The sequence below is a fragment of the Festucalex cinctus genome, chromosome 7, assembly GCF_051991245.1.
Source record: "Festucalex cinctus isolate MCC-2025b chromosome 7, RoL_Fcin_1.0, whole genome shotgun sequence".
NCBI lineage: Eukaryota > Metazoa > Chordata > Actinopteri > Syngnathiformes > Syngnathidae > Festucalex > Festucalex cinctus.
This window is the reverse complement of record NC_135417.1, coordinates 4172968-4185921: the sequence shown is the minus strand read 5'-3', so window position 1 is coordinate 4185921 and position 12954 is coordinate 4172968. Positions and strand designations below refer to the sequence as shown.

Here is a 12954-nt window from a genome sequence, read left to right as displayed (position 1 = left end):
TAGTAAAACACAAACATAAAAAAAAAACACCCCTGCAGTTATTTTGACCTCTCCAGGTGGTTTTGTGAGCGCTGCATGTGTTTTATATTGTATGTATCTGGGTGGGTGACTCCATTGATATTCACTGTGTGTGTGTGTGGCACATTACACATATGGGAATGCAGCAAACAGCCTTAGCGCTTTCTTAGTCATGACTACAGAGAACCTGGAATGGTTCCCAAAAATGCATGTGTGCTTTACCACCCAACACATTGTTATTATTAGACATGCTTACTGTAAACCCCCTCCGCAAGTTACATTTAATGAGTGAGGACCTTTAAGACATACACCCCAGTTCCATCCTCAATCCATCATTCATGGCCTATCTCCTCCTGTGAAACATTAGATAAGCCATTTATTATTTGAAATACTGCGACCAATAGTCATTGTCTGGCCTCAATCTGTTTTGCCTTTAGAAGAACAGTTCATTCCCAGTCGCCACGGGATGCATGCTTGGAAGCACAAGTCGAGCCAAATAGAAAACAACACTGGATTGGATCAATTTTTTGCAAGATTCATAAAAAAAAATTAAAAAATCATTGAGGAATGCATTGTTTGCATATTGGTGAAAAAAGAACAAGGGGGATCGGTTTCTGCATTTTCGGTGGTGAGACCACAAACTACTTAAAAAAAAAACATATATCAGAGAATCAACAACATTATAATAGCTTGTTCATTCTACAATGCGTTTTGAATAAATATAATAAATATTGCATGTATCAGTGATTTAAAATCTTTTTTTAATTATGACTTGAGCTGAACGTTCCGATAATAATGAATAATGCAAAACAAATTTATGACATGTTTTGTACAGACCGTAATCGCATAACATAATTATATAATCCCTTAGACAAGCAGCAGCTGTCACTCTAAATAATTATCTTTTGAGTCTTGTGATTGGTTAATTGATCTTGCTTATAGATCTTTTAGGCTTGATGGTATTTGCATCAGGTATCAGGTACTCGTGGAGGCCGCTGATACAAGCCACCAAAGGACATTAAGTCCTCCAGGGCAGTAGTTGGCGCTATAGTGCAGCAATTTGACACATTGGCAAATCATCTGTGTCATACTTTGTTCACAATTTTTGTCACTGTGTGCGAATTCCGTGTGCTGCTGTTTGATCCTGCGTGTGTGTGTGTGTCATGGCATATCTGGTTCCATACCTCCGAACCAACTTCGTGCCTGTTTATTTGAAGTAGCTGAGTATTATTATGACACAGCTCCATAGTTTAGTGCTTGTTGTCAATCAGGCTCAAGTCTCGGCCGCCGCCAACATTCACATGCCGCCGCACCGTGATGGCAGCGAGCCCAGCGCACTTTTCTTGTCTAAACAGTCCCACTTCCAGCCCGAATATGTTCGGACCAGTGCTCGATGTAGGTGAAGCGGCGGGAGATTTTTAGACTTGGTTCTCATTCAACTGTCCAAATTGACCCATGGGAAAAATAATATATTGAAAACAGGATTACACAGTTTCAAATTAATTGAACCCTTAAAGCAGGGGTGTCCAAACTTTTTCAATTTAGGGCCACATACAGAAAATCAGAAGGACGCAAGGGCCAAGAGAAATTGTGTTTAGTCCTAAAAATTGTACAAATAATTTATTTGTGCTTTTGAATATTTAGAAAAAATGCTAAAGTATATAAACCAATTTATTTATAATATGGCAGTAGGGTTATTATAGTTTGGGAATTTTTTATTTTCGTTTTTTTCTTTTTAATTTGAACTCAGTTTTATGAAATAATATGAAATTACTGTATCAACGACTAACAGATGCAGCCATATTTCTATCAGTTTAACATTTTTTCCACTTCTATGTTAACCAGAATATGAAAACTTTTTTTTTTACATTTTTTTTTACTGTACATTTAGAACAGATATAAAATTTGTGATTAATCGTGAGTTAAATATTGAAGACATACGATTAATTACGATTAAAGATGTTAAACACCACTCAATACAATTATAAACCAAAAAAATATTCATTATAATCTCACTAAAATGTCTAATCTGATTGTGACTTCTGTGCAATACTGTACATTATTTACATAAATACCTCCATTCATGTTATCATCCAGTCTCACAATAGCTTCATATGTGACTATTGCGGCGTTTACGACCACTAAGAAGTCTGAACTATCTCACTTGGTGCTCGCGACGTTTGACCCCAACGTGTTCCATTCGAATGAAAACAAAAAACAAAACATGCCTGACGACCACAATGAGGTAATATTTTGCTTTGTTTTTTGCATACATAATGTGTGTCAGAAGTCCTGACAACAAAATAAATCTTCTATTTTCAGCAGCCATGATAATTTAAAACACATTTTATGCAATCACTTCATACATAGGCTACGTAGCACAACTGATGGCAATTAATAAAATCTGGTCCATTTTGCATGATCTCCCTGTGCTTGTGTGACTTCCTCCCATACTTCAAAAACGAAATTGTTTGTCGTGTGAATGTGCACAGAGATCTTACCAGGTCACCATGTCATCGGTGAGCGGCAGACGACACTGCCTGTCATCGGGATTCAGGATTCTGGGGGTCAGGATCATTACCGCATCCACAGACACAACAGCTTGAGCCCTATACAACAACACGCAGGCGATTTTTTTGAGAGGTAAGCCTTGACTTGTAAAGAACCGAGGGCAAGGTCTTGCATTACCTGTACACAGACACTTCTCCGGCACCAAATGACCCCACGATCAAGTCTGCATGGGGGGGGGGAGAGAGAGACGGGAACTAAGAGGGTTTCAAAGAGGGCAACAGATGGGATTGATTTGAAGCCCCCAAACAATCTTCATCAACACACTCTTCGTGTTTAACGCACAAGGACACAGTGTGCGGCACGGCTATCACTCCACTCTCGCTTTTCACCCATGACCCACCTCAGACTAAATTCAGACACCCCCAAAATTTTTCGTGTGTATTTATATTTCGGCTACATCGTACCATAGTGTGAAGCAGCAACGCAATCTCCTTCCCAGCTGCTATTTGTTGTTTTCACTGATTTTGGGATCAACTTCTAACTTTTAATTGGCTCTCGCAGTTTAGAAGAATGCTGATATTTAATGCTTGTGGTTATGGCGACACATGCCGATGAAAAACACACACACACAGACGCACACTGATTCAAACAATCTGTCAATTGTAAAAAAAAAAGAAAAAAAAAGAGGCACTTAATTGATACAAGCCACCAAAACCAGACACAGCAGTTAACTTGATCCTGAGAAAGAAAACCCCATAATGCACATAGAGAGAGGTAACTAATTGCAGTCTATTTTCATAGTCAATTAACAATTAACTTGGCTGACACATTTTTTGGCAAAAAATGGTAAAACCACATTTGATGCTAATAAATAGACTGCTTTTAATATTGCGCTTTATCTACACCATATGGCACCCAAAGTGCTTTACAATGTCTCACATTCACCCATTCACGCACACAAGTGGTCGGCTGCTATGCAGGGCAAATAGGGGGTTCAGTGTCTTGCTCAAGGACACTTCGACATGCATGGTCACCAGGGATGATGATCGAACCAACAACCTCACAGGTGGAAAGGACCCCTCTACCACTGAGCCATGCCGCCCCTGATGTTTTTATGTAGGTATATTACTAGGCAGGGTGGCCTAGTGGTTTGCATGGTTGTATATTTCATGGATAGACACAAAACTAAAAATATCAACCAGTGTTACTGTATTACTGTAATTGGAAATGTCCATCACAATGAGACCATTTGCCAATTGAAATGGCAAGTAGTGTTGCGACCATTCTTAATTAGCTATAAAAAGTGTTATAAAATTAATTCATGTCAACACTGAACTTTGACCTTCATCAATGTCAAAGAGTGAGCGCCTCTCGCGCAATTCATTTCAAGTGAATGAGGAGCCTGGAAGCTGTGTTCGAGCCCACAACGGCACATAAGCGAAAATAAAAGAAAGAAAACTCCACCCATTTGCACAATTAGACCGCTCGTTTGCGCTGGGTATAAAATAGAGCCGTACATATTGTAAAATAAATGTTACATTTTAAAATGAACTAGGGCTGTGCAATTAACTCATTTGCTCCCAATAACGTGTAAATGTTTTTTTTAAATGTTTTATGTGTCCCAAAGACGTACTTATACGTTTTTTGTTTTGTTTTTATGCTAAAGCATACAGAAGGCTTTGATGCAGCCTCTCAACTGCAAAGAACGGTTGGAGAAATGGTAGTTATTACACAAACGGCCAGCAGGTGGCAGCAGAGCAAAGGAGATCAACCAGGGCCATCTAGAAAAAAAGCTAAATTACTTACAATTTTAAATAGATTTGTGAAAACTGATGAAACTTAGCTCTCTTCTAATGCTAATTGCTGCAAAACGGAAACAGATAGAAACAAACTTTTTTTTCCTGATGAAAGAGGAGACTTTAATCTTTCTTTTGATAGGTTCCATGCTTTTATAGCAATAGAACACAATATTCTGTGGGCCTTGCAAAATTTTGTTTTTACGTTGTACCAAAAAAATAAATGATCATCCAACTGCACAGTGCACATGCTGCACTCCAACTTCAAGTTTTTGCCAACATGAATAAATAAAATATATTTTAATATAAATATATATAATATAATATAATTCTGTTTGGTCCAAAAGGAACTTAGAGTACCGATATCAATATATATTTTTTTTGTTATTTTATTTTATTTTTTTAAATATTTTTATAAAATATTAATATATTTACACTAGTCGATTTGTCTAAATGAATCCTGATCGATTGCTTTGGCAGCATATTGAAGCCAATGTGCATGTTTACAAGTCATTGTGCTTTAAAAAGTGTCCTTACATCAGGAAATTTTTTTGGTGTACATAACAATTTTACTTTGTAACCAAGCCCAAAGGACATAAAAAAAAAAAAAAACTTGGCCATGTCGTCTTCCTTTGTAGTGTGTGTCCCTTCCTACATATTTAAGAAGGGGACTAACTGAATTGGAAAGAGTCACATCTGTTTCTGTCTTTGCCTGAAACGACATTAAACATTTAGGTCCCCCGGGGTGCCGGGCGCCGCTATGTGCGGTTGTGACAAGAAAGGACCTCGAGATGTGGCTTTTGTGGGGCACTCGGAGGTGTACGGAGAAGTGGCGGTGGGGGAAGGGGTAGCGGCTCATGTACTTGGCCTTTAATAGGCTGCAATCTGTGAAAGTCATCAGCAGCAAGGTGTGCTTTCACCAGATGGTGAGAAAAGAAAGGAACCACCTTGCTCAGTTTCTGGCTCATTTTAGCTATATTTGGGCGCTGGAAGCAGGAAACTCCATCCTTGCAATTGGAAGGTATCTTTCCTTAAAACCACTCTATGATTTGAGGGTTAAGTGGAAGCCTAATATTAAATAACGGGTTATATTCCCTTACATGTCAATCCTTTTCTGCCAGTGTTTTAACGGACTTCTCTTTTGGTAATCCAGCCTCTTGCTCACCTATATTGCTAAGAAAACATGACCTTCGTGCAGAGTTTAGACAGACTGTCAAGCTGTCTAACGGCGAAACTGCGGGGGACCAGCAGCGATGAGGCGAGGTCAAAAGTCAATGGCCCTCAGTGGAGAAGAAGGTGGTTTTTGTGGAGATGCTTGGGATTTCTTCAATCTTGGGTGTCTGTGTGGGATTTTAAGATATTCTATGACTTATTTGCGCAAGTGCATTGGGAGATGGCTTTACCATATGATTTGCAACATTATACCGTAATGAATAGCTGACAAATATTATTTCTGGAGTATTTCCCCCAATGTGCACTATTTTTGCAAGTTGTGCAAAGTTTGCAATAAATTCGGACTTGATGACAAATGTAACGATCCCACAGCACCACACACGTTGATGAACAATGACATGACTTTCCGTAAATCAGCACGCCTGTGTGACTGGCAGGTAAATGTTGTCCGTTTTTCACCTTTCACCCTTGAGATGCAGAGAAAAGGCATCCGCAGGGAATGTGTTCGTGATTCAGTGGCTGACCCTCACCCGGTTCCTGCAAGGCCTCCGACATATTTAATGAAATATCATCTCTGTGTCTTCTGTCAAATGCGTTTACACACTGGGGGTGCACATTTGTTTTTATTTATTTACTTTATGCGATAGATCATGGGCGTTTCGAGACCATTTTTTTGGGGGGGGAGGGGGGCTCAAGCACCCCTAAATTGAACCGCACCAACAGCAAGAGTGGCATGGCTCAGGTGGTAGAATGGTTGTCTCTCAAGCTGAAGGTCATTAGTTCGTTCCTCAACGCTTGAGTAACTGTTTTTCTTTAATAAACTGATAAAAATGTACTTAAAACTCTCCTTGTAAAATGTACTGAGAATTTCTGATTGAAAAAATGTTACTAGTTTTTACGAGTAAATATTACTTTTTTTTGTATTTCTCATCACCTTGAGTTTCCTCATGAAAGTGACACAATAAAAATAAATATATACAACACAACCCTCAATTGGAGCTAAAAGCAGCTCCAAGTTTAATTATGATCCCGTCCTGTGTCTGTGAGTAATAACGCTAAACGTTATTGGCGACTCGCAGGCCTCCCAGTTCCTTCATAAGACTGATCAAACATTTTGCGTCCTTTGAACAGTGTGACTTTACTGGCCTGCAAACGACTCACCATGTGCCTCACTTCCGTCTACCGACTCGTTAATGACAGGCGACGCAGGCCGTACGCTACACTTAAAGGGCACACGTTGGTGTTGGACCACTATTTTGCCACCCAGCCACTCAACCCAACTTCCTCCTGCAGCAAAGTTTCAACCTGTTACCCGTGTATTTGCATTTACCGCACAGTATTTCTACTTGCAAGATTTCTAATTAGCAGTTACATAAGGTCTCACGTCGACCAGGACCGCTAATGAAACAAATCAAAAGCCAGACTAGTCAACATGTGTGCATTTAGGCGTGTGCCACCATCGCAAAATAAAGAAATCTCCATCAATGTAGCCACACAAATGAGGAAGGGTGGTGCAAGTAAAGAAAATTACAACTAAAGTTAAATTATGGTGTTATCCTTAGAGCAGAAAGGTTCCAAATTGGGGGGGAATGAGCTCGTAAAAGTGTGATTTTACAGCCCTAAATGGCTTATATTCCCTCAGATGTAAACAAGTGTGTATACAAACTGCTATACACTTAAAGAAATCTTCTTCTCAATTCGATTAAATGGCAGAGGTTTGTACTTAAAGTAAAAACGGTAATTCAATTAGGTCCTGCTTTAATGGCTAAACCTTACTGGGAAAATGCATTATATGGAAGGTGGAGGGAGGCATTGAGGGAGGGAGAGTGGGTGTGAGGGAGGGATGAATATACGATAGACAGAAAGAAAGGAATAGTTAGAAGTTGGATAGCTAGAAGGGGAAAAATGGATGGATGGATGGATGGATGGATGGATGGACGGATGGATGGACGGACGGACGGACGGACTGAATGGTTGGGGTGAGGAAGATGAACTGGAGGAAGATGAACTGGAGGAATGGACGATGGGGTGAGGAAGGTGGGTGGAGGGTGGGAGGGACAGATGGATGGATCAATGGATGGATTGGGGAAGGGGTGGAGTGAGGGAGGGAGGTCAGGAAGGAGGGAATGATGGTTGGATGGAGTAAGGCTGTGTAGAGTTGAGGGAGGAATGGAGAGATGGATGGTGGAGTGATGAAGGCAGGATGGAGGGAGGGATGGATTGTTGGACTGATGGATTGAGTGAGAAAGGTGGGATGGATGGATTAATGGATGAATGGATGATGGCTGGAAGGAGCATTATAAGGATGGGAGAAATGGAGGGAGTAGAAGGATGGATAGAGCGACAGCTATCTAGCTAGAATAATAGATAGATAGATAGATAGATAGATAGATAGATAGATAGATAGATAGATAGATAGATAGATAGATAGATAGATAGATAGATAGATAGAAAGAGAGAGAGAGAGAGAGCAAAAGAGAAAGAGAGCTAGCTAGCTAGCTAGATAGAGGGACAGCTAGCTAGCTACCTAGCTAGATAGATAGAGAGATAGCTAGCTAACCAGCTAGACAGACAGATAGACAGATAGATAGACACATCTTGACAAATTGTTACATAAACCCTGAGTAAAGAATGCATTCAGTTCATTGGCACCGCTCCTTGGCGGCCCTCCTTGTAAATGATGACTTTAGCAGAGCGGGCCGAGGGAGGCAACAGAGGAGAACATGGCAAAAGGAGGACGGATGAAATGTGGAGGTCAGGAATGAAGAGGAGGGAGGATGTAATAAGAGCAGCTGGAAACCAAGGGGAAAGTGAAGGATTTGCAACTTGAAAGAGGAATTCTGATGACACAAACACAGGCACAGCCAGACTGGCTCCTTATGTCGCTACCTGGGTACTGGTTGTGGTCCAGGTCTTGGCCTCCTCGCAGGGTGAAGCCGTAACCAGACAGGCCGCCGGCAGGGGAGGAGGCAGCTTTCAGCTCTTGGCTCAGGGTCAGGCCCTGTGTCGTTGCATCTCTGTGGCCGTTAAAGATCAATACTCGTCCTCCGCGATCCTCCCCACCAAACGGACAACCCACTGCCACGTCTGAGAGATGACACACACGCACATGGTATAGACATCAGCACGGTTCTGGTCCCTTGGAGAGCAAAGCAGGGGGAAAACATTCCCAGCGACCTTCGTCTACCTGCCCCCATGACGATATCAGTAAGCTCTTCAGCATCCTTTCAAATCGTTGCCATTGGTTTGGCTGTTAGTTATTTATTTCTCTGACATATCTAGGACATTGCAGGTATCTCAGTATTCGAGCCAGCTTAGAAATTGAAATCGCATCCAAACTGTCTCATAAGAATTTAATAGGAATCAAAAATGCAAGTGCTTTTCCACGATGCAACTATGTCACTCTAAAATGGCGTCCTGCCTCAACTAATTTTTACAAATATGTTCCACAAACTATCTCAGAACACATGAGAACATTCTATTTTACCTTGAAAACACCTTGGGAGTTTAACAACTTCAATACCACCAGTGTATGTCCACTAAGATTGAATAAAATGTAAGATATTGATAGCGTACACCCTCCTAGATTAGCAAATAGCAGCTAGCATGAAGCTACTTGCTGTACATAAAAAAATGGGTGAGTTACGTTTAACATTGTTATTTTTTGTCAACTTGACCGCGCAAACTTCCTGCTGTTGTTGTTATTCTTCTCTCACTTGTGTGCGAAATCTGACCACAACGTCAAACACCTTGAGACCACCAATAGTTGGAAGTGGTGGAACAGCAGGTGTTGAAAAAGTGTTTGATGCCACTAGCATCTTTTGTGTTTTTAAATAGGGAAGATTTTATTAAAAAGAATGTTTACAGAACTTTGTTTTGGCTGTGGTAATTTTTTTTAAGTGATCTATAAATAAAGTTGAGTTGAATTGTTCCATTTAATTGATTTTTAAAAGAATTGTCCAAGCTTTGTAGAAAATTTAAATGAAATTTAGGTCTACTCCACTCCAGTCCTGTAGGTGGGGGTAGCATGTTGCACAAGCTGATTGACAACTGCCAAAGTGAAGGAGAGATTGGAATGTATAGTTGTATAATTATTGTCGTATTTCTATTTGGAAATTGTATACATAGTTTAACATGCAAACATGCAAATAAAAACATCCACAACTACCTCACTTATCTTGACAACAAACAACCATTCACACTCACATCTACGGGCAATTTTGAGTCTTGAATGAGCCTAACATGCATGCTTTTGGAATGTGAGAAGAAGCCAGAGAAAACACACAAAGTCCACACAGGAAGACCGGAGCTGAGATTCGAAACCCGATTCTGAGAATTGTGAAGCGGATGTGCTAACCACTCAGTCACTATGCCACCCCAAACAAAAATAATAAACACTAAGCATGTTTATCAAATGACTAAGTTCTACTAATTTTACTATTTTAGGATATGAAATATTCTTGTTTCTTGAGACTGCCTTATAATACAATGCGCCCAAAGTGTATAGTTAGCTATCGACAAACACTAAACACAAAATGCTTATTTAGCTCAGCATAAAGACTTGATAAGTGATTTCCTTTCCATGTCCAGGAAGTTATTGTTGTTTCCGCATCACTTTCTGTTTTGTTTTTACCACCGCCGGAGCACTATATTATTTCCCATCATCCCTAACTTGTTTTTTTTTTTTTTTTTTTTTCAATAATAACAATCTAAGCTCTGGTCGGAATGAGAAAAATGGATTGTTTCAATTTTGCAGAAAGTGGGGTTAACCATTTCTGCCTTCGAGATTAGCCAACCGTCTCCTAGCTTTCACTCCATATCTTCAGGATAAACGGAAGAGCCCCGCTGATCTTCTCATCTAAATATTGGCGGGACAGCAGGTAAGAACATTTCCATAAAAGGTCAAACTATTACCTCAAAGTGCTGCAGGCGGACTCCACACATATCGTGGAAAAACGCACACATATATAAGCAGCATACATAAGCACCTGCTTTCATAGAATAAGTCCGATCATTACATGCAATCCGGGTTGACGCATATTTGCATGAACCTGCACAAGAGAACGACTCGACCTTGTCGTGCATAAACACCTCGATACATCCTGTTTGTCTCTGGACCCCCTCAGCCCAAGTCAGTCTAAACAAGTAGTTCCACATGAAGCGGACTGGAGGAGAGAGGATAAGTGCATCCATGTGTGGATACTGTATATAGCATTTACTGTGTGTACAGTTAACACTAAGGTTGCTCCATTATGGGAAAAATGATAATCGCGATTATTTTGGCAATAATTGAAATCACGATTAATTATTTTTTGATACAAAACAAGAAAATGTTTAAGCATTTAAAAATGTTAAGACCAATTAAAAATCTAAACACTATAATTATGTAAGTTACTTTTGGATCAAACTGAATTTATAATAATGTAGATTATATTTATTTATGTTGGCAAAACTTGAAGATGGAGTGCAGCAGTGCAGTAGGATAATATTAGGATAATAGGATAATATATAGGATAATATAATTTATTTTTTGGTACAAAAATAAGAAAATGCTTAAAATAAAAAAAAAAATACATAAAAAATATTAAGACACATAAAATTCTTTGAAACACTATAATTATGCAACTTTTGGATGAGACAAAATGTATTAAATTTGTTATTTAAAAATTTAAAAATGGTGCAAATATAAATATATTTATAAATATAAATTTAAACAACTAAAAAATTATTATTAATATTATTTTTTTACGATTATGCTGATTTTGTAATTGTGGAGTGTAATAATTAAAATTGGCATTGAATTTCGATTAATTGCACAGCCCGAATACAGTATTGCACTTTTGGTGCCCTTCTCCATCTTTTTTCCTCGAACACCACTGCAATGATGTCACAGTCATCACGTAGATCAGACTGATCGATGGTGACAGGAAGTTAATTGAGATGATTCAAAATACAAACACACGGCTTTATAGACTGCCAACTCAGCTGCACTCAACTGATTTAAACAGCTGATTCTAAACAAAACATGAGGATGAGCGAATTTTTTTTTTTTTAGAGGAATGTACAAACACTGTGATGATGACATCTGCCAGTGATTACACGCAGATGGAAAAAAATGGGGGCACAGGTATGTTTTTGCACACTTAAAGAATTTGACATGCACAAAAAAAAAAAAAAAAAAAGTCACTGACAACCTAGATTGCAAAGTTGCCATGACGATCACCATAACGAAATCACGCAGACACGGGCGTGCACTCATTAGATTAGAAAAAAAAGGTCAACACATGTCTGCATGGGAGCTCGTCACATCCTGACAGACAGCTTGACGTGATTTATGTCAGCCTCGCTATTGATCCACTGGCTATTGATACGATAGTTAACGAGGTGAAACGCACGTTAACAGACTGGTGTCCATTAATAAGTCAAACATAAATCCCTGGGATGGAAGGTCCAGATGTGCATCCCGTTGGTTACGAAGCTCCGTGGACATCGGAGCTCCATCAGGCTGGCGTGCACGTGTGCGAGTCCAATCAACGTGAGGATAAAACAAACACACGGAAGAGAAATGAACTCCGCGCTCCAGGACAGAAATTCACTCCCAGATGATTTCTATCTGCAGGCACATGTGGAGGGTTAAAAATAACTTGCTCAGACAACAAGGCTTTAACCTTGGACAACACGGACGGAAACGTGTTCACGCAGACGAGCTTTCATCGCGGGACTTCCTGACTCGCGTTTGAGCTTTTTGATGGGATTTCCTCTATCAGAGACCAAACAGTCTTGAATGTAGAGGAAATGCAGAAAAAGATCTGTCTGACATCAGATTTACCTTTGTCCGAAATTGTCAAACAGGAGGGTCAAAATCTCTTTAACACCGATTTAAATCGACGTACCGCTCTGACAACTGTAAACAGCCATCGACTGAACTTTGTCGAACCCCCGAAACTGAAACAATGGCTGGAGGTTGCGTGGGAGGAGGGGAACTACTTTGTGTTTATTGTTGCAGTTCTAAACAAAGACAGACGTTCCAAATATGAACTTGTGCAGACTTTCAGTTTAATCAAGACAAAGTAAAACCTAAATCGTAATAGACTACAAGTGTGAGGGGAATAACGTGACTTAGTGCACGCGTGATGAGCACATGGTTTTAATTCTTGTCTTTTTATTTCACTATATTCTAGTACAGATTAATGAGTCTCTACACAATTTGTATTTAAAATATAATAAAATTTGTTTTTATTTGTCATTTTTTATTAAAAACTTTTTAATAAGCATGTCTGCACAGCAGTTGCTATTATAATTTAGTTTTATTTATGTAAAGCACCAAGTGATGGATTTTTATTATATATAAAAAGTGCTACATAAATGAAATTAGATTGTTTGATACAGTGAAACCTCTGAAAGTGTATTTTCAGTTTGAGTTTTTTAGGAATAGGACATAATGACCTCAAAATGA

At 39.4% G+C, this 12954-nt stretch overlaps 1 protein-coding gene across 1 annotated transcript in view; it reads right to left on the bottom strand.

The window, feature by feature from the left end:
* itga8 (integrin, alpha 8) overlaps positions 1–12954 on the bottom strand; it is a 55696-nt gene that overhangs the window by 19342 nt on the left and 23400 nt on the right. Inside the window, exons 14-16 of the mRNA XM_077527117.1 lie at positions 8388–8585; positions 2707–2752; positions 2520–2627 (exon numbers count right to left, since the gene is read on the bottom strand). Coding sequence (XP_077383243.1) covers positions 2520–2627; positions 2707–2752; positions 8388–8585 — 352 coding nt within the window. The remainder of the gene's footprint in view (positions 1–2519; positions 2628–2706; positions 2753–8387; positions 8586–12954) is intronic.